This window comes from Onychostoma macrolepis, chromosome 08 (assembly GCF_012432095.1).
Source record: "Onychostoma macrolepis isolate SWU-2019 chromosome 08, ASM1243209v1, whole genome shotgun sequence".
NCBI classification, from domain to species: domain Eukaryota; kingdom Metazoa; phylum Chordata; class Actinopteri; order Cypriniformes; family Cyprinidae; genus Onychostoma; species Onychostoma macrolepis.
Genome location: NC_081162.1, coordinates 3214618 through 3242111, shown reverse-complemented (window position 1 = coordinate 3242111; position 27494 = coordinate 3214618). Strand labels below are relative to the sequence as shown.

General features: G+C 35.3%; 3 protein-coding genes across 11 annotated transcripts in view; 1 reads left to right on the top strand and 2 right to left on the bottom strand.

Moving 5' to 3' along the window:
* Positions 1–1830, bottom strand: part of LOC131546031 (uncharacterized) — a 32425-nt gene extending 30595 nt beyond the window's left edge. For all 5 annotated transcript variants that reach the window (XR_009272590.1, XM_058785325.1, XM_058785326.1 and 2 more), the window contains exon 1: positions 257–1830. Coding sequence is in view for 4 of the 5 variants with exons in the window: in XM_058785325.1 (XP_058641308.1) it covers positions 257–1195 (939 nt within the window). In the remaining variant the exon portion in view is untranslated. The remainder of the gene's footprint in view (positions 1–256) is intronic.
* Positions 1831–2465: 635 nt separating this feature from the next.
* pex10 (peroxisomal biogenesis factor 10) lies at positions 2466–8088 on the bottom strand. 2 transcript variants are annotated; one of them, XM_058784816.1, is made up of 6 exons: positions 7827–8088; positions 7147–7227; positions 6665–7050; positions 5481–5653; positions 2752–2884; positions 2466–2679 (listed from the first exon to the last, which is right to left on the bottom strand). In XM_058784816.1, the coding sequence occupies exons 1-6, from the start codon at positions 7936–7938 to the stop codon at positions 2611–2613; spliced, it is 954 nt and encodes a 317-aa protein (XP_058640799.1). In that variant the 5' UTR covers positions 7939–8088; the 3' UTR covers positions 2466–2610. The 2 variants fall into 2 exon arrangements, with proteins under 2 accessions (XP_058640799.1, XP_058640800.1); XM_058784817.1 differs by having other exon boundaries at positions 7147–7220; positions 7827–7963.
* Positions 8089–8174: 86 nt separating this feature from the next.
* plch2a (phospholipase C, eta 2a) overlaps positions 8175–27494 on the top strand; it is a 142967-nt gene continuing 123647 nt past the window's right edge. The window contains exons 1-5 of one of the 4 annotated variants that reach the window (XM_058784808.1): positions 8175–8338; positions 9459–9587; positions 10244–10316; positions 12121–12298; positions 16178–16665. In XM_058784808.1, coding sequence (XP_058640791.1) covers positions 16494–16665 — 172 coding nt within the window. In that variant the 5' untranslated portion in view covers positions 8175–8338; positions 9459–9587; positions 10244–10316; positions 12121–12298; positions 16178–16493. Of the gene's footprint in view, positions 8339–9370; positions 9588–10243; positions 10317–12120; positions 12299–16177; positions 16666–27494 lie in introns of those variants that run through there. The other 3 variants (XM_058784812.1, XM_058784810.1, XM_058784809.1) reach the window with 3 other exon arrangements.

Sequence of the window (27494 nt, the reverse complement as noted above, 5' to 3'; positions counted from 1 at the left end):
ATCTTTGGTGGAATTTTCAACCTAGGCTTTCTCTACCTATATATTTTTGCAAATCTCCAAAAACATACCTATAATTTACTAAAGGAAATCGCAAAGTGGGTTATATGAGTATTAAATCTTTTTTTCCCCCCTATGATCATTAATCATTATATGTCTGTTAGAAACGTCTTTAAACAGTCTAGTTTTTATTTTGTTTCCCATTTGGACTGGTTCATTTTCGGATTTATTCACTATGGGATTTTGGACGTCAACATACCTGAGCTTCTGTTGCAGTCATGGCTTTACACTTAACAAAAGGTGAATGTTGTTGATGAGACATAAAGTATCGCCCATCAATACACACTTGTTCATTTCTACTTCCCGCCGGTCCTGGATGAGGTTTGCATGCTCCTCTAAGAAAAACTCTTTGCGTTGTTTGCATATGGTCAGTGCAAATCTCAGTAGGCCTATCAAAAGCCCATTTGTTGCCATCAGGCCTCATGTCGCTGACGAAATCTTCATTTTCCCCTGATTCATTTGACGATTTGCTGTGTATAGAAATGTCTTGGATGGAACCAGCGCCCAATCTTGTATTACAGCACCGAAACGGCTCTGTTCTTGGTTGTCTTTTGATACCTCTTGGAACGCAGCTGCCGTGTCTTTCGCCTTCAGAAACATCAGGTACAGCGAGAGAGGAAGCTGCTGAGGTGGATACAGATCTGTTGGGCGTCTGATGTTCAACAAAAGAGACTGCATGTTCACTTGTGTTGAAGTGTAGCATCGAGCAATGCAAGTTTGCAGACTTCCACGAGGACTCGAGAAGCTCATGAAAGGTAGAGGACGAAAGCCTTTCATCTTGCCTTTGAAAAGCGCATGCTTCCTTATGGGGTTTATAAGCAATGCCTGCAGAATTAAAGCAGGTCGGCTGGCTGTCTCTCTTTGAAATTGAGGATAATGAGGAATCCTCAGTAAAATCCGTCTCTGGGGTTTTCCATTGCACACACTTGCGCTCGGCTGCCGTATTACGAGATCTGAGGGCTGTAGCATCAATTGGTCTCGTATCTCTCGTGGCATTTTTTGAGCCACTTGCAGTGTCTAAAACTGAATAAATGCTCTTGTTCCACATGGTGTGGTGGTGGGGAAGATCAAAAGTGCAGTCTGTTTCTCTCTTGAAGAGTGTTTGCTGAACGAAGGGCTCAGAAACAAACGTGAGCATGCAGGGAAGTCTGCTCCTGTATGAGGTTGTACCGTCTTTTGGAGCATATGGAGGCTCATCTGTGTTCCTCAGGCAACAGCATGTTGCTTGTTAGTCATATTTTGCTGTCTCAATACAAACCTGCTCGGGTATAATTTAAAAACAAGGTCTCATTCCATCAGCTTAATAAAATATTCAGGCATAACCATGCATGCAAACGCCCAATTATCAATTCAATTAAAGATCTAATCATTTAAATGTCAAGTGATAAATCATTTGTATTCCTACATTTGGATAATGCAGTGGCAATTATGATGATCGTTAGGCTACAGCTGTACAGTATTTACAAAAATCACTCACCCTCAGGAGCATCATGTTATATTTGCTAATGCCTTAATTTTGTCATCTTCAGTTAATGATCTGTACAAAATGTGGAGGAAACCTTCAAACTGCAGAGCGCACGTTGTGTGAGCTAAGAAGATTACAACCAGATTACAGTACAACCAACCCGCTGGGAGGAGATGTGAATTAACTAAGCTGTCAGATGACCTTTTAAAACTTAAAAAAAAAATTGGAAGAAAACATGAGTAGTGTTTGTCAGTGCAAAATACTCCAGCACAATTCAAAGACCATCTTAATCAGGTTAGACACCCTATTGAATTTAATGCAGACTAAAACAAAGCTTATAGTCTTTACAACGGCACACACTGTATAAGACTGCTAAATCGTGCAATTTTCATAACTCATAACTTTCAGTTTATGGAGTTCTTGTCTATTTTTTATTTTCTTTTTTTGTTCCAGAACGATGATTTGTCACGTCAACAGGGTAAAGTTTTATGTACATTACTGCAGTTTGTCGATAAATGGTGTGTTCTTCCTCTACTGTGATCGGACTTAAGATTTTGGTAACACTTTATTTCAAGGACCAATTCTCACTATTAACTAGCTGCTTATTAGCACGCGTATTACTAGCATATTGGCTGATTATAAGTATAATAAAATGCATATCAATGCCTTATTCTGCATGGCCATATTGTAGATCCCTTACGCTACCCCATATCTAAACTCAACAACTACCCTATTAACTATTAATAAACAGCAAATTAGGAGTTTATGGAGGGGAAACTCTTAATTAATAGTGAATGTGTGTTTCCTATTCTAAAGTCTTACCAAGATTTTTACCTAAAAATATGATAAAACAGAACAATATAGACTTACATTGAAGGAGTCTAGAGATAATATTATAGAGATGTGTGAAGCAATACAAACACCAGATTATGAGAAAATATTACAATCTTAGTTTATTTGAAGAATGTTACTATTACCATTAAATAATCTGCATAATCAACAAATTAAATTACAAAACAAATTACAGGAAGAAATTTCCACGTCATGCGATCGTAGTTCAATTCTCTTAGTCTTGATCAACCCACGGTCTACTTGTAGTTTCTCAGGTAAACCAATCTGTGAGGCTGGAATTTCTCTCGACACAGCGGGCATTCGGTCTACAACAAGAGCAACAAAGATCAGTAATGCTGAACTTTACACCACTGCATTACGTTATATAAAAGTCTTGCCTTGGTGTTGCACCACTCAGTAATGCACTCCCAACAGAAGAGATGACCACAGGGGGTGCTGCTGGTGTTCCTGCGCTCCTCCAAACACAAGATACAGCACGAAGAGCGAGACGACGACTGACTGACCTGATGACTGAAAAGAAAAAAACACAGAATGCTGAATAATAGAAGAGAAATCCAGAGTATTATGAAACCTCCCTTCATAATGTCACAAGTATTACCACAAAACGAATGCGCAAAAAATAAAATAAACGGGTAAATGACAAGCATCTGAGATGAAGAGGGGAAAAAAGTAATTAATTGAATTTTTAATATTCAACAATTAATATTCTGTGCCAAGTCATCCAAACGTCCAAATGCAATATTTGAATCCATTCTGGTTTCATATTTTCTTATTTCTTTCTTAACATATTTCTACCATTTTTAACGACTCAAAATTGTGAAAAGGTGATGCAACCAAGTAAAAGTATTAAACTTCAAACATAATTTTCACGTTTTTTGGGGGCGGGTTTACCATTTAATACCTTGAATTAATCTTACATGTTATAAAAAAAAAAAGTTGTGATATCTTACATTTGTTTATAAAATAAATAAAAATAGTGATAGATTCTATTTACACTAAAAATAGCAGTGTTTTCTGCTACTTATAGTAAAGAGTGGCAATTATCTGCACCTCAGTATTGTAGTACATTAAAAAGTATGCAATAATAATGTATTGAGCGTTAATTATCATTTTTATTAGAATTACTAAATGGATGCACCTTATGAGGAAAATGAAGCCCTCCCTACACCTACCCTAACCCTACCTGACACTTTATTTTCAACTTTAAGATGCCTTTCGATGTGATAAGAGATGAGAAAAGGGAGAAGAATGAGTTCGGCAAAAGGCGGATTCTAACCCGGGTCGATCGTGTCAAAGAATACGTTATACGCGCTGTATCATCTACGCCACTACAGCCATCGATTAGCAGCCATCCTTTGTAATGTGGTCCAGTCCAATCACATGCTGGTGGGTGAAGTTAGCGTAAATAGCCTCTCTGCACAGTGTAAATAGACAATCAGATAAATAAATAAATAAATGTTCTTACATACCATTGAAGTAAAACAATTGAAAGTGGGGGGGAAATCTCATTGTGAAATAAATGCTTTCTCTAGTTCATTGGCCACAATTATTGCAAAGTCCTTTTCCCAGGGTAACAGCTCAGAGTTTTCTCCTGTAATGCCTGAAGAGTTTGGAGAACACCTGATAAGAGATCAGAGACCATTCCTTCATCCAGAATCTCTCCAGATCCTTCAGATTCACAGCTTCTTCTCTTCAGTTCACTCATTTTCTACAGGGTTCAGGTCAGAGGACTGGGACGGCCAGCAGAAGCTTGGTTTTGTGCTCAGTGACACATTATTGTGTTAATTTTGATGTTTGTTTTGGATCATTGTCCTGATGGAAGATCCAAACACGGCCCATTATAAGATTTCTAACAGAGGCAGTCGGGTTTTGATTTTTTATCTGTTGGTATTTGATTGAATCCATGATGCCATGTGTCTAAACAAGATGTCCAGGACCTCCAGCAGAAAAACAGGCCCACAACAGTAAAGATCCAGCAGTATATTTAACCGTGGACATGGGGTACTGTTTTATCCCTGTTTGTACTAAACACATCTGGTGGGTTTGCTGCCAAAAAGCATTTTTTTTTTTCTTTAAGTTTCATCTGATCATAGAAGCCAGTGCCGTTTGAAGTTCCAGTCGTGTCTGATAACTGAATATGCTGGAGTTTGTTTTTGGATGAGCGAGGAGAATTTTTCTTGAAACCCTCCCAAACAACATGTGGTGATGTAGGGGCTGTTTTTTGTAGGTTTTCTGACCCCGAGACTCAACTAATCTCTGCAGTTCTCCAGCTGTGGTCCTTGGAAAGTCTTTTTCCACTCAAACTCTCCTCCTCACCGTGCATTAGGACAATCCAGACACACATCCTCTTCCAGGAAGACTTTTCAACATGTTTAGTTGATTGGAACTTATTAATTATTGCCCTGATGATGGAAATGGGAATTGTCAATGCTTTAACTACATTTCTTATAGCCACTTCTTTCCATTCTGTGAAGCTCAACAATCTTCTTCCGCACATCAGAACTATATTATTTTTGGTTTTACTCCATGTGATGGATGATTAAGGGAATTTGGCTTTTGTGTTCCTCATATTTATAATCCTGAACAGGAACAGGAAGTCATAGCTGGATAATTTCATGTCCCTAGTCACCCTGGTGTGCTAAAAATGTAAATATGAATGGGAATATACTTCAGAGATATTTTACTAATAAGAATTTCTAGGGGTGCCGATAATTGTGGCCAACATGCATTGGAGAAAAATTATTATATAATTATGAGATATTCTCCCCACTTTCAATTTTCTTACTTCAATGAAATGTTAGAATTTTTGAGAATGTTTTTAATGATAGATCAACGAAGCAGATTTATTTTCACAGCCACCTTTGCTCATATTTACCAAGGGTGCCAATATTAGTGGAGGGTACTAATATATATATATATATATATTCAATGAACTAATACAGCTGAAAAATAAATACAATTTATTTAGTGGACCCACAAAAGAACCGAGAGAAATCGCACGCAGAAGGAACAAGCCTTAGGGCACTACAGGTATCTTTTTCTATTAAAAAAGTGTGTTTATGAAAAAGCTTTGTCAAATGTAGGCCATGCCTGTATAGAGCGGTACCTGGGGAGCAGGTTTCTGTGCTGTTTCCACTCATGTCGAGCTCTCTGTCTCTGCCTGAGGTTGTTAAACTGCAGTGTGAGAGTGATGCCCAGCTGCAGCAGGGACAAAGCCCCCAGCAGACGGTAACTGTTACTGATCCGCGGGTCATCGCCAGCCACATTTCCCACTCTCAGCTAAAGAAAACACATTCACACAGATCATTTCAGTAATGTCATGTACACTATTGTTAAAACGTTTGGGGTCAGTATTTTTTTTTTCCCCAGAGAAAAATGTATACGTTTATTCAGCAAGGATGCATTAAATGGTTCAAAAGTGACAGTAAAGACCTTTATAATATTACAATTTTTATTTTAAATAAACGCTGTTTAACTTAACTTTATAAACTTAACTTAAACTTTCTATTCATCTAAGAATTCTGGAGAAAAAAAATATTTTTACATAAAAATATGAGGCAGCACAACTATTTATAACATCAATAGCAATAATAAATGTTTCTTCAGCAGCAAATCAGCATCTTAGAATGATTTCTGAAGGATCATGTGACACTGAAGACTGGAGTAATGATGCTGAAAATTCAGATTTGCCATCAGAGAAATAAATTTCATTTTAAAACACATTTATAGAAAACAGTTATTTAAAATGATAATATATTTCACAATATTACTGTTTTATTGGATTTTTTCATTCAAATAAACGCCTGAATTGGTGATCATTAAAAAAAAAAAAAACTTCTTTCAAAAACATTTTAAAAAATCTTACTGACCCCAAACTGACCCCATAAGGAGTAAAACAGGATATTAAGAAAAAAGTCTTAATTGATTTTAATGATCAGGAAGTGATTGAGTGGTGAAGAAAAGGCTCTAAACCAAACACTGCACTGATGTGGTTAAAAATAAAAGCTTAAAGAAAACACTTACAGAAAAAGTACCAAGATATTAGTATGGCACAATGGTAATACCACAGTATTCTGTGAAGCACATTGGAGTACCATGTAAATACCAGATGAACATGAATATTATTTAGTACTTTAATGTGTACTGAAGTACCATGGTATTTTATTCTCATACAGTACTTTTTTTTTTGTAAGAGATGTAACATAAACCCCTCCTGTGCTTTATTAATACAACATTAAGGATTTTAATCCACAATACTGATTTTATAGTAATTAAAGAACAAACACTTACATAACTAACACCTGCAGCTCGTTTGCCAATGTGGTAAAAGGCCCCGGTGACGTAAAAGACGGCCACATGTAGTCTGTACAGCAGTGTGATCCCCTGCTGCAGGGCAAATACGAGAGGAATCAGAGACTTTCTCTGAGACTCCGTCAGCATCCCTACAGCTCTCTGAATCCACAGCCGCACATGTGAGAACGGCCTCCACGTCCTGCTCGTCTGAGGCGCTTCTGCTTCCAGCTCATTCTCAATGCAGATCAAGACCTTGTCTAAAAGATAAGGCACAAACGTGTGGAAGAAGATGAGCGCGGTTCTGCGCATCCGTGAGGGGATTCTTCTCTTGCTGGGGTCCACCTGGATGATGCTGACATACTCCTCGCCCAGCGTCTGATAGCCTAAACGAAACGGACCACAAAACAGGGCTCTCAAATTCAACGAACACTCATATGAGGAACACATCAGCAGTGCTGCAATGCAAGAGAATAACTTACCAGATAAAGTTGTTAAGACATAGTACGTCAGATCAGACAGTAATTCAATTTCCTTTCTCCACTGAAGCCAACGTCTGGAACCTCGAGAAAAAATAAAAATAAATCTTTGAACAAACAGCTCTATTAAAGGGGATATATAACGGAAAACAGGATGTAACATACTGATTTACTAAGAGACTGAATTTTGTTGATTTGTAAATTATTTATTGTTTTTCTTTAAAAAATGTTAATATTGTTTGTATCAAAATTAAACTCTTTCTCCTTTGACATGTTCAAAATTAAATAGAAATGATTTAATAACTACCATTTCTGTCCTTTATTGTGACGTAATGTCCGTATAAATGGTGTGTGTTAAAAATGTTAAGTTAGTGACCCTTTATACTTTACACTACATAAATATATGCATTTCTTTTTCAAAAAAGGTATTTTACAAAAAAAGCATTTTTTACTGTCTATTTGTCAACTATATATATCAAGTTTATGTTTATCATTGTTTGAAGTGTTAATGTGTTTTATTTTACATATAATTAGCATCATTATTATAATTTGATTGCAGAATGTGAAGTATACAGTGTATACTGAACAGCAAGCAACTAGTCAATTCTGAGCCAATCTCCCAAATGCATATGTTACTCTTTCTATGTGCAAATGGTACAGCCGCTCAAATGTGAGTTATTTACCGGCAAATGTGTGGAAGAGCTCATTGGCGTTGTTTGTCAGGTTGTTGTGGTAGTATTCATCCTTCTGACTCGAGCGGATCAGCTGCGGCTGGTTCGCCGGAACTAGAGGCATTGCTCTGTTCGGTGTACTTACTAGCAATCCAGCTATCTCATTTTACAAAAACTATTACGTTTATAAATCTATTTACTGGTCTAGGTCAGTTTCCCAAGTGTGCATGCTTCTAACACTTCCGTGTTTAGTCACGTGACGCTCACGCGAGCTCTCCATTGGCCGGTTGGAGACAGACGCTTTGCTGATTTGAGATCAGTTTTGCTGTTGCAGTCTACAATAGCAAACTCGCCTTACTGAGCTGAGTTCAGCATCAAGCCTACAAACTATTTACGACTGACGACGCAAACGAATAAATACTTTTGGAAAATGATTTACTAAAGTTCAAACAGTGAGGCCATCTGCCGGTCAAACGCAATGTAAATGCAGTTATGAACTTAAATGAAAATACCATCTAAAACACGTAAGTCGTCATTACAAAGTAATTCCATTTAATTATTTTTTTTTATAATTTATTAATTTTACTTTATTAATTTCTTTTAAAATATAAATCGTGTGGTTATGTGACTGGGTCCTATTATGTAGTAGGCTACTAATCTGTTATTATTTATTTCGCCATCCTGCTTTTCAAATAATAAATTATTATAAATATGAGCAAAATTTGAACTCACTGGCGGTCAAAAACTTGTTTAAATCCATCTGAAGCTTTGAACTTGTATTTGACCATACTCTCGACACAGTTGTAGGAATAGGGATAGCCTATTACTAAAAACAGCTGTATACTATGCAGTAAACACTATGTGACCCTGGATCAATCAATAACGGTCTTTTTTTTAATTTATTTATTTATTTATTTTTTAGATTTATAGCCTACATCATCTGAAAGCTGAACAAAATTTCAATTGATGTATGGTTTGTTAGGATAGGACAATGTGAGGGTACAAAAAAAAAAAAAAAAAAAAAATATATATATATATATATATAAATATATATATATAGAGAGAGAGAGAGAGAGAGAGAGAGAGAAAATCGCCTTTAAAGTTATCCAAATGAAGTTCTTAATAATGCATATTACTAATAAAAAAAAAAAGAAAAAAGTTTTGATACATTTACGGTAGGAAATTTACAAAATATCTTCATGGAACATGATCTTTACTTAATATCCTAATGATTTTTGGCATAAAAGAAAAATCTGTATTTTAGACCCATAAAGTGTATTGCTGGCTATTTCTACAAATATACCCGTGCTACATATGACTGGTTTTGTTTTGTGGTCCAGTGTCACATATGCTGTGTTTGTAATAAACAAATCCATAAGACCCTTATTCAAGTGAAAAGTTGTCTTGTCCGAATCAGGAGTGAAATATGCACAGACTGAGCACCGTTTACAAGTGAAAACAATTCTAAACAAATATGTTGTGGATTTTGAGAACAACAGAAGATGGACTTTTTCACTGGAGGAAACGTTATTATGGATTATCGACTTGTATTTTAGCCAGAAGCGACAAACAGGCAGCTTTTCACTTCACAAGATGTTAATTGATGGACTGGAGTGGTGTGGATTATTGTGATGTTTTTATCAGCTGTTTGGACTCTTATTCTGACGGCACCCATTCACTCCAGAGCAAGTGATGCAATGCTATTTCTCCAAATCCATTCCCGTGAAGAAATGAAATTGATCTACTTGATCTACATCTACAAAATTCATCACAGTAAGCTCACACAGAGCACATACATTATTTCTCAGAAATAAAAATATATTTCATTATTTTATTATGATTTTGTGTCACAATTTTGGCAGTGTGATAACATAATGAGTTGCATTGCACTTTGCATTGCAGCTTCAAACAGTACACCATCAGAACAAAAATATACAAAAATTGTACCTTTAGAAGATACAGAGGCGTGCCTTTGAGAGTGCTGCCCCAGTGACAAACTGTTGTCACCTTAAAGCCTTTAATACAGTTGTGAGTAATGTGGTATATTGTCAATGATCAATTACAAAATTAAATCCATTTATGAATCCTTATATTTTAGTTGCATCATTCTTCTTTATCCACTTTCCTCTCATTTGTTCTCTCTGTTTAGCTGTTCACAAGTCACCTCCTTTTACAAGGCTGTAAAACCTGTTTTTTTGTTACTCTAATGCGCTAACCTTGGATCAATCCAAACCATTAAAATTCAAAACACACACTAAACATCTTATTCAGCCCTTTCCTAAGGCCATAATAAGGTCAGACAGCAGTTTTTGCAAATGCTTGTGGAAGGCTGTTTACTCACAGTGGCAGTCTAGGAAGCACCCCTATGTTTACACTTGAGCATAGGATGGCTTTCTTTCTCATTCAGACTCACATGTGACTTCTTGCAGGCAGAGGCGAGGTTGTGCAGAGGGCAGCTGAGGAGACCTGAGCGTGGATGAAGCAGCAATAGAGCCATCTGAGGTAGGATGAAATGAATCATTTCATTTAGAGTCTGCTTGGTAAATACCAATGCGCAAAGTTTTTTTTTTTTAGTAATGCATAGGTGTTGTGGTAGCAGAGAACTCACTTTAGTTTTCAGCCAGGATTTGCAACTGGATCTACAGTATGAGAATATTGTATTTTTCCAAATTTATCTCTGAATGTGGTTAACTATTTGTATAACTTTATATAGTATGCCTTCTGAAAATGAAGTGTGCTTAATTGTACTGAATACGCACTTGTAGTGTACTTCAACTCTTTAAAGTATATTAAAAAAAAAACTCCACTTGTAGATAATATAATATTAATTAAATAAAAGCACACTTAATTGCACTTAAAGAGAGATACTTTAATGTTTCATGTTTCTTAACACGCTAAAGTACACTTTTAACAAGTGCACTTTGTAATAATTAAAAATATTGAATTACTTTAAATTACATTTTAAATCATGTCGTGCTTATTTTGATGTTGACTAACATACTAAAGTGCACATGCGTGTTAGTGTGTTATTCGAAATTGCATAAATTACATCTTCATAACAAATTGTTTCATTACAAATGTTTAAATACATGAGTGCACATTTCAATAGAAATTACAGTAAAGTATATTTTAGTGCTTGTCAGTACATTTGGCGATAAACGTTTACCGTATTTTGAAGACTAAAAGTAATTATGAAATTACATATAAAGATGCACATAAGTCCTACTTAAGTGGGTCAAAAAGCATTCTAAAGTTGCAGCTTATTGCATTTAATATAAATTTAAACTATAATACGTTTTCATTGAATTGCAAATAACATACAGTTTAAGTGTCATAACATTCAGTTCATACTGAAGCACATTCTTATAAAGTATATTATAAGCATTCTTTTTACAAAACAGTGACGCAAGGAATCCATGACATGGCAAAGATTTTAAAAGTAGTTATGATACAATGTTAATGGTATTTGTGAAAAAATATTGTACGATTACAAAGAGAAACACTTAAATATGGATATGTGACTTTCAAGAGAAGTCAAGCATACGATGCATGCATATATTCTGATTTGGATGTAAACTCATGTTTTTTCGAGGCATAGACACACTTTGCTCATTTAGTAACATTTTTATTACGTGGTGGGGCAATAAAATATCAAATGGTGTTATGGAAAGTCACTTCAAAGGACTTTGAACCCCTTTTGTGTTGATTTATGAATGCAGTGTTAGAGTTGTAGAGAAAGTGTTAGAGCGAAACATCAAGACACAGAAGAGCAGTTGCTCCATTGAGCGCTGCACATTTAGTCGCTTCTATTAAAGAATCCCAGAGAGCGAGATTAGTCATTAAATTCATATTACCATGGTTGCATAACAGCATTTAATGTGTTCAGATGGCCACTGATTTACCTTTAACCCATTTACCTGACGTATTTGAAACACGTCTCTACACACAAAATGACGGGATTTTAAGTGTTGCATCACCGTTCTGCTCTATTAAAATGCCATTGTGTATGAAGACAGAGTTCAAAAACCTAAATGTAAAGGACTTAGGACTCTTTTTAAATCTCAGTTTAATCCGATTTGAACAACAAAATAACTAAAGTTCCTTTAACAATCCTAATAGTTGCAGACGATGCGGGCCGTTTCCCATACGCTCTAGTCGTCTGCACTCCACCCCATATCCCGCCCACCTGTGCAAAGACTCCTCTGCCCTTACTTGTCCTATTTCGACGCAGGGAAAACTGTTGCTCCATAAGGGAACACCCACTGTGTACAAAGAGCTTTCAAATGACAACTTCCTTTACCTGCAGTGTGGAGCTGTGTGCCTGAAGCTTTTGCCTGCAATGAAAAAAGGCATATTCTTTGTACGAAAGCGGATCGGAGCTGTAAAACTGGTGCCTGGAGAAGTGTTTTACTCAATCTCACATCATCTCCAGATCACACTCTGAACTACCTGCTTCTGTTCCCTCAAGACCCCCGTTCACAAAGGTAACGTGAGACTTCACAATACTTTTTCTTTTCAACATTTAGTAATGAGGACGTGAAGGAGGTTTTACTCGGACGAGTTTACTCCGGAAAGTTTGTCTGGCACATTTAACATGCCTGCACAGACGTGAAACTGGATTAAAGATTGGGAAGTTAGTTTCACTTGGGCTTTTTTCTCTGAGAGTTTTGTATTCTGAAACCCAACACTTCTTACTTGGGTGCTCAGCTAGAAAGAATGAGAAGAAGAAAGACGGGATGAAGTTTTGAGGGGTTGTTGTTGTTGTGAACTGTTGTTGTCTTTCTGTAATTGGATGTGACATTGTGTGGCTTAATCTCATCAAAACATGTCCAGCTCACATTTCACCCCAGAATACGAAGAAAAGAAATATGAAATTGTATTAATAATTTAAGCTTTATTATGCTTCATTACAAATGTATTTATTTATTATTTGGTCCTTTTTTTTTTTTTTTTGCATTGTGAAATAATTTTCTTGACTAGCATAGTAAAATGCACATAAAACATTAATCATATTTCAGGGACAATAGAAGTAATAATGAAATGAATTTTAAATATGCATTTAAGTCCTACTTAAAAAGCACTTTAAAGTTCAGCTAACTGCATTTCATATAAATTTAAATGATAGTACACTTTCAGTTTAATTCACTTAACATGCAATTAAGTGTCTGAAAACATTACATTGAGCTGACACTTATATTCTTTTAAAGTATATTATTTTTATAATACATAAAGTATGTTAAAGTATACCTCTTTCTTACAAGGTGTGGTTGATTCTTATGGAGTGTAAAGAAGTTGAAATTTCATCACGTTTCCCCCTTTTGGATCATTTATATTATTATTATTATATGAATATTCTCATTACTGTAATGCATAGTTTTATTATATATTTAATGCATTTATTTTTTTCACATTACTGTAATAAGAATGAGATTTTTTTGAAATATAGAAAATGTTGATGAACTCTTTTCATGACATGTTTTGACATGTTGACTAACACACTGAAATGCATTTAAAATATCCATATTTCAGAGATAATAGGAGTAATTATGAAGTGTAAAGTACAAAAGGTGCTTTACACTTCAGCTAATTCCATTTAATATAAATGTAAACTATAATACATTTTCACTTAATTGCAATTAACATGCAACTAAATGTCTGAGAACATTTCCATAATAAGTATTATCTCTTTCAAGTATGCTAAAGTGTACTTCTTTTCACAAGATGTATTTCATGATGAAAATAACGCATTTTGTGGTTTTTGATCATTTCTATTAGTATCACTGATTATTCTCAACGGATTCTCATTACTGTAATGCACTTGTTTTTTATTGCATATTCATTGCATGTCATTTTTTTTCAAGTTACTGTCATAATTTGTTGCTGAACTGGTCATGACTTTATTTAATTTTATTGCTAGGTAAAATAATCACAGGTTTCCTTGAGATTCCTCTATATAAACATCCAAACGTGTTCTCTGCTTACTCACAGGAGAAACCTGATTTAATCTGCGTCTGTTAAACTTGACCCGCACCTCAGGCTAAACATGAATCAGGCAGCCATAAATTAAAACCTAACCGGTGTATTTAGGCGGGGAACACCCTGCTATCTGTGTCATTTCAGATGTTTATGTGCAATGGTTATAAGGAGTGACTTTGCTTCCATTTAAAGTAGATTTTGTTTGTCAGCGTGGGCGACACAGTCATGCTCCTGTTTCCTTTGGAAATCTCAGCCCAAACACTGTGTGATGTAGGACGTCTTGCGAGTTGCAATGCGGTTGAAACTGAAATAAAAGCTCCATTGTGTCATGCTCTCTGTGTAGTGCTGAGCAACTCTGAGCGATCGCCGGTCACCGGCCTGCCAGCTGGTATGCCATTAGCTTGTCAACACACATCTGCTGTTCGCCGTGCATCATCTCTGATCTGTTTTTCCAATGCGGACAACAGGAAAAGAAAGAGAAACAAGTAGAAGGCAGTAGAAGCCATATTTGGCTTTCTGATACTGGAATGTTGTGTGTGTTTGATTCAGCCAGATTGGCCAGATCTCATGTTACGTTGTGTGTTGAGAGCATTGTGTTGTGTGCAGGCTTGTTCTCGGGGGATGTTCACATCAACCATGTGTCTTTGTTATTGCTTCATAAAAAATGGCTTAACGTAGCTGAAAGCAAATAATCTGCACCTTTGATCGATAGTGACGCTCTTTTTGACTTATATTAGTTGAAGGGAAGGAAATTAAGGACAAACATTTGCATACTCACACACTGTGTTTCCTGTCAGCGCTGTGCACACAATGGCTTTTGTGTGTCTTTCAGTAGCAGATTTAAAGAGGTGCCGGGGGTCCGAACGGACGTTTTGTGAGACAGTACATCTTCCTTACTTCCTATAAGACTGAGGTTCAATTGTCTGTGCCTTTGCTTTGAACCTGAGCTGAATGAGAGAGTCTGTAAACAACAGCGCTTCTGATTCATACTGAAATCTCTGACCTATTTCAGTCATTGAGCTTCACATTAATACTGAATATACAAGTAAACCTTATACATTTTCATTTAATTGTGTAATCTAAATGAGTTTGAAAACATTACTTATTATCATTGTAAAGTGTATTATTTCTGTAAAATGTACATGCCAATGTGTGCTTCTTTTTGCAAGGGAATAATTTCATTAAAAAAGGCCCATATTGCTTTTAGCATACCTTTACAATGCATTAAATATACAGGCATCAAGTTAAGTGTTTCCAAATAGACCTCCATTGTTTTGTCTACTGAGGAATGTAGTGGATCCTAAGCCAGACAGATTTGTTTTAGCTGTGACTGAGGGTCGTGTTTTAGGGGGAGGGGATCGTCTCATCGCCTGGTCTGTTACCTGAGGCCAGGTGTTACATGGCTGACACGTCCAGTCCTGCATCCTCAGGTATCAACATGTCACGTCAAACACAACGAACACTCAAATTGAACATTACAGCCATTGTTGATATGTCTCCAGCACAGCTCATGAAGTCCCACTCCTGACAGAATGGAGAATGCAATTCAGAAAGACGTCCTGTAAGAGATCGGCGCTGATTATAATGGGAGTGTTCAGCTGTTCACTGCTCTCTTGCAGTGTAGATCTGACAGGCAGCCATGCAAAAATAAAAGATAAGACTTGAGGGATTACATCATTTGTTTTGAATCTCTACAGTAATATGAAAGTTTCCATTCATTCCTATGTTTATGTGATACACTTCACTGTGTGTTTCTGTGACATGCTACCATGGTAATACTGTATTATCCTGGACATGGTTCCAAGAGAATACCATGTTTTTTTGGGCTTTTTTTTTGAAAATGCACCATGGCAATAGATTTTGTTTTGGTTTTGTCACCATGCCACTACAATAATATCATGAACTTTAGGATATAGTACCATGAGAATCTCATGTTTTCTGGATATTGTACATGTTTCAGTTTGTAGACATGTACCATGCTAAAACAATTTTGTGATGCATAAATATGGTTCAGTAAAAGTCAGTATATATCATATATTGCGGCAATTTTTCAGAGGGGGGGGGGGGTGTTTTAAAACTGACATTAATGAGAAAAATAGAATTATTACAGAGTTTAGACTCAGTCACATTTAAAATCTTTATATTTGATTGGAAAACTGGAATTCAAATCTGAAACAAGTATGCATTTGTGCATAGATAGACTATATATCGAAGTACCACAGTATTACTGCCATTGTTGGCCTGCTTTCCGTAAAGCACATAAGGAGTTTATATGGTTTAGTCCAGCCTTACTCAGTATACATATGTCTTTCAAATGAAAATTCTAGTATAAGTAAATGTTTATAAACTGTTTGTGTGAAAGTCTTGCGTGTGCTCTGTGTTCACAGGTGTGCTTCCCTCTGCAGGTGTGGTTTTGCTGCAGGTTATTGGCACACTGACCTCGTGTCTACAGGTCAATTACTGGCTGTGGAGCTCCATCAGACGGTTGTACCACATCTCCAACCACAATCACACCAAACCAGACGCTGAACATCTGCTGAACGTCCTGCTGTACACTGGAAACCAGAGGATCTTTCTTTATCAAGAGCACCAAAGGATAACTTTGTCAGGAATCTGTAGAACCGGAATCACGCATGACTGTTTCTGGGGCTGCTGAATGCATTTGCATGAGAATTTCTTCTGAATGAAAACAAACTAAGCAATATGGAGACAGTATCTCTGAACACCTCCTTGTTCTCTGGCAGTCAGAGCATCAGTACGGATTCTCCTAATTTGTCCATGAGATCTGTAAGCTTCATCAATGACACGGATTCATCTCGCAGCAGCACACTCTTACACTGGAACTTCTTCCTGGCTGCCAACTACATCAGTGTGGGTGAGTCAAACTTGTTTTTATAAAAAAAAAAAAGGGACCAATTCTCACTATTAACTAGTTGCTTATTAGCATGCATATTAGCACACATGTTGTTTATTAGTACTTATAAAGCACATCTTAATGCCTTATTCTGCATGACCCCATATTGTGCATCTCTTATAGTCCTTCCTCATACCTAAACTTAACAACTAAACTATTAATAAGCAGCAAATTAGGAGCTCATTGAGGCAAAAGTCATAGTTAATAGTGAGAATTGGTTGCCAAACTAAAGTACAAGCAAACAAAAATGGTTCAAGGAGAAGTTCACCGAATGTCATTACAGGTTGTTTCAAACCCATTTTGTCAGAGGAACACAAAAGTAAGAAATTTTTAATTCTTCATAAAGCTCCTTTTATACAGCAACAGATAACAGGGACCATAGCTGTCATAAAACACACAAGCTAAATAAATAAATCCCTTCCTTCAAATCTTGTGTCTGCATATTTATATTCATTTACACTATATTGAATAATTCAATAATGACAGAACTTTTTTTGATGAACAATTCCTATTCTTGGCTATTTTCTTTGCTCTTCCCATATAGCAGGAAAAAATAAAAAATAAAATAAATATATATATATATATATATATATTCATTATTTATTTTTTGTGGCCAAAATATATTTGAAATGTATGCTAAATATATTTTGCAAACAGATGAAATAGAAAATATATTTCGTTTCAAACTTCGTTATTGGGGGTTGTAGGGATGAATATTTGTATGAAGGAATGCTTTCAAACTCTAGGCATATTTTGGAATGTTTGGAGTCAATGCTGCTAATTTGGGTTTGATTTGTTAGAGATTTGTGTTCCATAATATTTGTAGCTAAAGTCAACAAATATTTCTAGAGACTGAACAATCAGTCACAGAGCTCTGCCACCCAGATTCTTCTCAAACATGTTGTACTCTCTTTCTTCTGGTAAAAGATGTTGAACATCTCCTGAATCACCACGTGTGATCTCCTTAATGAATCACTCATTATTCACAGAGCTCTTGAAGTGTATGTTTATGATAACTGTCTGTGGTGCAGCGATCAGTTCATTAGGTGCGTCTGACTCATTGGTGTATGTGAGGTTATCTCTCAGATCAGCTAATGGCATAGTACAGAGTCTCAATCAGATAAACAGCTGCTGCTGACAATCCTCAGACTTTCAGTTTGCTTCAGGAACGAAGGATTTGTGTTTTGTGGTTTGTGTACAGCCCCCATGGCATTAAAAAGTGATGATTGCATAAGTGAACGTTGAGGAAACAGTGGAAGGGCTCTTTAGGACAGAATTACCACACAGTCTTAGCATTAGTAATGTTGCGCATAGGAAATTGGTGTTTGTATACATCCCATTATTTGGACTTAAAAAGCTGAGTTATACGGATAATATACACAGTTTATGATACAAATTGTAATAATATTCTGGGTTCAGAGTAAGTAACAGACTTTCAGCATTTCCAATGTAAGTCTATGGAGAAAGATACTGCATCAGGATAAATGTTACTATTCACAATGTTTTGCAAGTATAGTTAAAAAACTTGAAGTGCCCCTATTATAATAATAATAAACTTTATTTTCTATAGTGCCTTTAAAGGTACATCTTAAAGCACTTTACACAGAAAAAAGGAAAAATAAAAAATAATGGCAATAATAACAATTAAAAAGTAAAATGAATATCATACATAAGACACACAAAAAATACTTTAAAGCTATTTTTGAAAACACTAAAAGATTCAGCCAGAGTTTTGGTGCACAAGAAGAAAAGGCCCAATCACCCATCGATCATAAATGAGTAGGAGGTACCACTAAAAGACCAGAATCAGAGGAACGGAGATCGTGACTTGGAGTATAAACAGTTAACAATTGAGACAGATAGTGTGGTGCCAAACCATGCAAAGCCTTATAGGTCAGCATGAGAATTTTAAAAATCAATCCGAAACCTGACAGGGAGCCAGTGCAATGACTCTAAAACTGGAGAGATATGCTCCTTTGTCCTGGTAGAAACCCCAGCAAGCAAGGCATTACAGTAATCGATACGAGAAAAAAACAAAAGTGTTTATCAATTTTTCAGCAACCGAAAGGGATAACATGGGGCAGAGTCTTGCAATGTGTTCTGAACATGAGGATCAAAGGTTAGATTAGCGTCAAATATCACCCCCAGATTTTTTTATTTATTTTGAAAATCTAAAACGTACCTTCCACTGTTAAAGCTAACGTACCAGTTTTTTTTTTTTTTTTTTTTTTGATAGGGTGTGCCAATATGGATTACCTCTGTCTTATCACTATTAAGACAAAGGAAGTTTTGAGACATCCATTTTTTATCTCTGAAATGCTATGTTCAAGAAAGCCAATAGCTGTGGTATCACCAGGCTTAGTGTGAATGTAGATCTGGGTGTCCAAGGGATCTAAGAAGCTGACCAAGAGGAAAGATGTGCATACTAAAAAGTAGGGGGCTCAAAATGGAGCCCTGTGGGACACCAAATTTATCTGAACCGACTTTGGAACGACATCCACCCAGGGAAACAAATTGCCTACGGTCTAAAAAATAAGAACTGAACCAATATAAAACAGTGTCAGTAACACCAAAAACGGTTTCTAAGCGAGTAAGTAAGAGAGCGTGATCGACTGTGTCAAATGCTGCGCTTAGGTCTAGACGAATCAGAATTGAGAGACAACCAGAGTCAGCAGAAATCAACAGATCATTAGTAACCTTAACTAAAGCTGTTTCAGTGCTGTGGAGTTTCTGAAAGCCAGATTGGAGGAGTTCAAAAAGGTTGTTATCAGTGAGATGAGTATGCAACTGAGAAGCCACAATACGCTCCAGGATTTTAACTATGAAAGGAAGATTGGAGATGGGCCGAAAATTATTAAGATTATCAAAATCAACAGAAGGATTTTTTTTGGGACAGGGGTTACAGCACTCCACAACACAAATAATCATTTATTATTTTAAGAACAACAGAGCCTAGGGAGGCAAAGCATGATTTAAACAGCTGAGTGGGAATGGGATCAATAATGGAAGTGGCTACTTTCATTAGAGAGACCTCCTTGCTTAGAGAAGCCAGATCCAGAGAGGAAAATTTAGACAAAGGTGTGCCAGAGAAGTGCGAGATGTAACAGGAAGAGACATGTGTGACTGAAGTAATGCATTTGCGGGCATTTTCAATCTTAGAACTGAAATAATCAAGAAATCTATTACAGAGGTGTGCAGAGACAAACACATTGGAAGTACTATATTTGTTAATAGTATGAAACAGTTTGTGGTCTATAAACATTGTACCAAAACATACATTTGCTTTTAAAGCCTCGTCCCATAGTCTTCCATAAAGTGAATAACTGTAAAAGTCATATTTGTTTATTTTTTACAAACTAAAGGATGAGTGGAAACTACTGTCTGTAGTAATAGCAGTATGTCACAGATGAGTCTCAACTGAAAACTCCTTTAGTTTCATTTAATTGTATTACCAGTATTACATTTGCGAGGTCAGTATTTGAGTTATTTCATACTCTTGATAAGTTCTAAATTCCCTGTTGAAAAAGACAGCTTATGCTGGTTAGGTTTTGAAGCATGGATGCTGGTTTGAGCTGGTTTAAGCTGGTCCTTAGCTGGTCATGTGCTAGTCCTAAGCTGGTCCCTCCTGCACATGACCAGCTAAGGACCAGCTTAAACCAGCTCAAACCAGCATCCAAGCTTCAAAACCTACCTAACCAGCATATACTGTTTTTTTCAACAGGGTTGCCATGACACATCTCTTGTGATGCTAATTTCTGCATCATAGACATGTAAATGTTAGGAAATTAATTACCGTGAACAGTTCTCTTGGATTTATTAAGCTTACATGTGTTTGCTGTCTGAATTACTGCTAAGTACTTGTTGATTTTGACTCACAAATGAAAACGATTTGCAACATCAGCAGGATTCCATAACACTGACACAGCAACACATTTCATTTACAGGTCAGTTTAAAGCTGTCATATGAAATCAGACACCTCTGATTTGTTCCAAGTGGGCAGATTATTTAATGAATCCCTGGCGCAGTAGATAATTCCCCTCACAAAGATCTTTCAGTTACTCTACATCGCTCATTTACTTGAAGGAATTCAGAGTTGTGTTCACTAGGGTTGTGCCACATTTAGAACTGAACTGAGAATTAGATGTCAATTTAATTCCAGAATTTCAGCAACTTTTAGATTTGCATATCATTTGTGCATTATTTAAATTTGTGTAACGTGAATTTGAACTTTAAGCAGTATTGGTGTATAATTGTAATGATTTATATTGTTTTCTATTTAAATATGTTATATTTAATATATTTAATGTTATCTTTTGTTGTATGGGTTATGGTGGAATAATACTTTACATTAATTTACCCTGCAGCAAACAATGTGAAGCATTATTAATTATGCATGTATTTATGTTTTCTTGCTAAATATGTTTTGGAATAATGAAAATTCTCTTTAATAATGGATTTTTGTAGTTTGCAATTCAGCAAATTTAGTAACACTTTAGGGAACAATTCTCACTATTAACTAGTTGCTTATTAACATGCATTTTACAAGCATATTGGCTGTTTATTACTTATAAAGTGCATATTATTTCCTTATCCTGCATTAGCACTACCCCGTGTACTAACTATTATAATATCACCTAATTATGCATAAATACATGCAAGTACTCTAATCCTAACCCTAACCATATAGTAAGTACATGTAGTTAACTGATATTACTCAGTACTTAAATGTATAATTACACTGTAACAAGGACACCTTAAAATAAAGTGTAACCATATATTGTCATAAGATCATCTGTAACTTGACCAGGCTTTCATAGTACTCTGGATAAAATTCTTAAAGTCTTGTTACACTTATCAATGATAACTTGCCTCCACATGTTCTGTGTGAAGGATAACGCAAGTAACAAACGTTTTAGCGCATTGAAGCTCCTTATCTTTGTTCAATACCACCTTAAATTCTTTGATCTCGGTTTAATTGCGAGTTCATGGGCGAACACATCAGTTCACTTCCAAACTTTGTCAAACTTTCCACTTCTGATTCCATCGGTAACTTGTCCCAACAGGCCATTGTCAGAGGCCCGTTGAAACGACAAGCACAAAAGCAAACAAAGCCATAGCCCCATTCATCATCATCATCTGCTGACAGAACATCTCACTGTTGCAGAATCCCTGCGGCCCGTCGGGCACTCGTGCATTGATTACTCACCGGGCTCCATGACACTTCCTGTTAGGACATATTTTTGTCATACTTTCAGATTTTGATGCATATTGTACATCACACACCTTTACACACAGCATATTAGTAACAGTGAAAGTAAAGCTCCTTTCACAGATTTGGAAGTTGGAAGAAACATGTGCATGTATTTTGTATTTTTTTTTGCTCTTGGTGAGATGTTTTCATTCAAATCTAAAGATTTAGTTTGCATCATTCAGATGCCTTCTCTTATTATCCAATAGAGGGCAGAATTAGGCCTTTTGTGGTCTTACAGTAGATCTAATGTTCAGAACGGCCCACTATCATCATATCACTCTTACTATTTCTTACTTATACTATATACTGTCACATATTATGTGAATTTTGTGTATGCATATCAAATATGACCTACTGCATTTGACCAAATGTACAGCATACAACAAAGCACTGCTTTTTCCTACAATGCAATGTGCTCAATCTGACCCTCCACTGCAGTGTAATGAATGGATTGAGTATAATATCAGCCACAATTTTTAAGTCTTTCTTGACTCTTTATTCATATATTAAAAATGTAAAACAAGTATTTACATATTGCGATACGACAAGCTTGCTGAATTACACATGCAAATCACGAATAGTGTTGCACAATGCAGTTTCACACTGTTTTTTAACCTTTGTGGGACATTTGAACAAAATGCAAAAAAAAAAAAAGTTTAAATGACTTACTATGACTTCACTGAAAACAAACAATAGAAAAAAGAAAAAAAGAAACTATTTTCATTCAGTAATGGCTAGTAAATTTCACAAATAATTGCAAAGAAATGGCAAGTAACACATTGAACTAAACATGAAATTTTGAAGACTGAAATGTATTTTCTTGTAACATGTACTCCAATCTTTTTTTTTTTTTTTGCAGTTTTTAAATTTCCAGTGAAAGTACACCATTAATTTAATTAGTAATCATATGTAATTATTCTAGCTACAATATTTTGCTTTCAATTCCTATAAAAAGTCTAAAACTAATAGTGTAGTATCTGTAGCGATCAGCAGCAAAATGTATCACTTGTTACTGAATCTTTCATTTTGATTGACACCTACAGCTGTTCTGTGCCTTCAAGCCACATTCACATAAATGAGTACCAGCGTAAATCATTTCTATTTCAGCGGCGCTGTTTAGAGATGGAACAGCATATCCCTGGGTGTTCAATTGCAATCCACTCTGAAAGTCATTAATAAACAATTACCTAAGAGCATTTTCTTTGAAATTTTAATTTTGAATAAAACAATACATACCAAAATACATCATAGCCTATCACTATCCAAGCCATTTGCGACTCTGATTTTACAACTGAATACATTCTATAGCAGGTGTAATGAACTGCTTGTGGTGTTTCATGGGAGAGGAAGGGTTTTGTTTGTGTTTCTGAAAAAAAAAAAAGGCAGGTTGTCCTTGTTAAATAATTTGGTGCTATCCCTCATTTGTCATCCTTCTTCAAGAAGAAGCAGCTGTGGAACGGTTTACACACGTCCCTCATGGATCGGTATAATCAGGTGCACCTTGTTATTTCTTTGCCTCTCTGTGATTCTGCCTGGGTTTGTTTTTTACAGAGGACCATCTTCATATTGATGGGCTTGATTACACAGGAAACAATTTTGCTGGCTTCCATAATCAAAAAATCAGAAAAAGGCTTTGATGGTTATTTATGTAGCGTACAGCCTGAATAATCACAAAGCTGAAGTAGGCCAGTGATTTTCCAGACTCACATGCTCTCGCTCTATTCAACAAGATGAGAACACCTCCCCTCCCCCCGCAGTATTATAAAAATAAAACACTACTATCCGGAACAACACCTATTAATATCAACGTACAAAAACAAATTGTACTTGACTTTTCCTTGTGTATGCTGCTGTTCAAAGGTTTGGAAAGATTTATATGTTTTTGTATTTGATTTTTTTGAAAGAAGTCTCTTATGCAAAATTGATAAATAAAAATATACTGATTGATTGATTGATTGATTTTTTTTTTTTATGGTTTAATTGATTTATTTGAAATTGTTCAATTTCAGTATCAGTAAGATTTCCAATGGAAATTTTCAAACCAAACTTGATGTCAAGTAATTAAACAAGAAATAAGTAGATGGCATCATGCAGAATACTACACCACAAAAAAATGCTTTTCTTTAATACTCCTTTTTATTTAATTTTTTTAAAGAAAAAATTATGTGCCAGTGGGGCAAGAAAAATAACCTTGTTTTGCCTATGAATTAATATTTTTTTCTTACCCCATTGGCATATATTTTTTGTTTTTTAAGCAAAAACTAACAAAATTTGTATGACTTTTTCAGAAAATAAGACTTAATATCTTGAGTCATTTTGCTTCTTATATAAATGCATCTTTATTCAATAATATTTAGACGTTTTTCAATGTAATAACATTATATATATATATATATATATATATATATATATATATATATATATTTTTTTTTTTTTTTTTTTTTTAGAAGTCTCTTATGCTCACCAAGGCTGCAATTATTTAATAAAAAATACAGTAAGAACAGTGAAATTGTGAAATATTATTACAATTTAAAATAACTGGTCTCTATGTGAATATATTGTAAAATGTAATCTATTGCTATGAGTTCAAAACTGAATTTTCAGCATCATTACTCCAGTCTTCAGTGTCACATGATCATTCAGAAATCATTATAATATGCTGATTTACTGCTCAAGAAACATTTATTCAGCAGCTAACTATAGACATACCGACAGTTTAACTAACTTTAAGTTGTTCAACAAGATTCTGATTGCTGCTTCATTATGACAGTAGTTCACTTGAAAGAGAAAACGTAGATGCTGATTGTTAAGAATGCCTTAGATTTAATTATGAATTTTGAATATAGCACGTTGAAACACTACAATGTGATTTTATTTTATTTTTTTCCATTTTCATTTGAACTTTTGCTAATGTTTTAGTTATTTTGTTGTGTTTTTATCTTTTTTATGTTTTTTGTCTCAATTTTTTCATAAAATTTCATTTCAGTTCAAGTTATTTTTAGTACATCAAGTTAAACTAAAGAAAATTAGAGACTTTGCTTTATGTTTTAGTCATTTTGTTGTGTGTTTTTATCTTTTTTATGTTTTTGTCTCTATTTTTTTAAAGACAATGAGAGATGTTGCTATGGCTGAAATATAGTTTAAGTGGTTTTTTAGAATTACTTTATGTACTTCCGTATATATCTGGCCTTTGTCTTTGCACTGGCATTAGCATCAATATAATGGAAATGAAATAATTTTTCTGTTGACTGCTCACTACAGTAATGACAGCTCTTCTGACTCGGTTCAACTCGGTCGTCTTTTAGAGAAGCTATTTCAGGATAAAGTGCAGAAAACACTAATGGAATTTTCTGAAAAACACCGACTTCACAGTTTATAGTTCTGCACATCTGCGGCAAAGATCTTCTCATTTATCTGTTGTTTGGATCCGCTTCACTGACTCTCTTCTCTAAACCCACCATGCTCGTCATTAAATTGTTTTTGTTTGTTTCACATCTTCAGAGCATGCAGATGTTGAGCTGGACTCTGCTAGAAGATTTTGAACTGCACTCCTCTTAATACTACAATAGAAAACAGCAAAGCATCTGATACAGTAATTGGGCTTATTAGCATATGACTGAATCTTTGGGGGGTGTTAGGGAAGTCAACTTTTAAAGGTTTTTAAAACTAAATCTCTCACGTGATATTGTAAGGTATCAAGACAATTTTATTTTCAAGTGAACTGCAACTTTTAAATCAAATAATGCATACATTTCATTTTAAATTACACACAGTATTAAGATGATATAGGCTAATGATCAACATTATAATGTCAACAGAACATTTGTAACTTAAAAAGTTGAATTAAATCAATAAATGATTTGGTTTTTTTTTAACTTGCAAGCATGCATTTAGTTAAGTTGTGGTACAGTTCCCCTGAATTTATTTTTAGTGTGACTGTGTGTGTGCGCTAATGCAGTTGTGCACGTATACACAGCTGTGTTGCTGCTGCTCAGAAGAGCAATGGAATAATTGTCCCGTTGCTTATCAGCGAGAGCACATGCGGTGTAAGTTATCACCACCCATGCACTTATAGTTGTGCTGAGCAAGAGAATCAACAGGCTTCAATGGCCCTCTTAAGGAAGCCATCAGGGCTAATCAGAATGATGCGAAAGGCCATCAGTGTAAATCCACAGCCATTTTTCCCCCACAAATAGCTGCGCTTTATGTGTTTATGTGCTGCACTAAAGCGCACATTAAGGCAGAAATGTACTCCTGTAAGACAGGGATATGTTGGCTTAATGGCTTACTTCTGTCATGATGTTTTAAGCAAGCACTTCAGGGAGAGTTCTCTAATGTTCAGCCTTTGATTTTCTGCTCAGTCTCTGACCACTGTGATACGCTGCTTTGCAGAACGCTTTTCTTTTTGGAAGATTTGGGCTCTGAGAAAACCATTTAATAAAAACCATTGACAGAGAAAAATGAGTTGCGCATTCAATTGTCCATTGTAGCATTTTTCCTAGATCTCAGCAATACACTATTGATGTGAGGTCTTACTGTTCTGCTGTGTCTGGGAGCATTTGTCTGAAAGTTATTCAGTGTCAATTGAACAATGAATTATTGTCATTAATCTTTCTCAGAAGCCCATGACACTTAGGTTATTATTTTGTGTTTTATCCATTCGAGATAAATTAATTAAATCAGTGTTCTGGGTTCAAGGGAAGGGCCTCTGTCAGCGACATTTGTGGTGGAATGTTAATTAGCACAGAAAATAGTATATATATATATATATGTTTTCTTACTTTCTTACTGACAGTTAGCTCTGATCTCTGTTACTATCACAGTCTCACATAGTCAGATTTTGATTATCGCAATAAATTCTGGTTTACATTGCAGCTTATTCTGGCCAAGAACCACATAGAGATAAAAAGACTATCTGGCCAACATATTGATTACTGACTGATTGATTAACTGACTGTTTTTTAATGACTTTATTAATTTTGTTATTTTTTGCTTAAAAAGTAGAAGAAATATATGCTTAAAATAAGAAAAATTTCAAGATTTTTTTTCTTGCCCCATTGGCAGATAAAGAGAAAAATAAATAAATAAATAAAAAATATTCCAATGGGGCAAAAAGAAGAGAAATCTTGATTTTTTTCTTATTTTAAGCAGCTATTTTTTCTTGTTTCAAGCAAAAACTAACAAAATTTGTATAATTTGTTCAGAAAACAAGACTTAATATTTTGTCATTTTGCTTCTCTAGTAAATGCATCTTGATTCAAGAAAGTTTAGATGTTTATACTAGAAAACAAGACAAAAATACTAAGCAAGAATACTGTTTTTTATTTTTTTTTATTTTTTATTTTTTTGCAGTGTAACAACATTATTATTATCATTATTATTATTTGTGTTATTTCATTTTGTTACAAAATTAATATGCATATTTCTGTCTTAATTTGATTACTTTTATGTGGCATTGCTTGATGGTAAATCAAAGCCTTTATTGCAGCGGGACACTGAAGGAAAATGTTACCATTTCTGTGTGTGCGCATTTTAAGC

Bases quoted from the DNA above. Each gene is read 5' to 3' on its own strand.
- pex10 (XM_058784816.1), bottom strand. From the start codon at position 7,938: ATGCCTCTAGTTCCGGCGAACCAGCCGCAGCTGATCCGCTCGAGTCAG. The intron at 7,051-7,146 runs GTAAGTTATTCT...CGTTTCGTTTAG, and splicing joins TGTCTTAACAACTTTATCTG to GCTATCAGACGCTGGGCGAG. The intron at 2,680-2,751 runs GCAAGACTTTTA...CTCTTGTTGTAG, and splicing joins CTGAGTGGTGCAACACCAAG to ACCGAATGCCCGCTGTGTCG.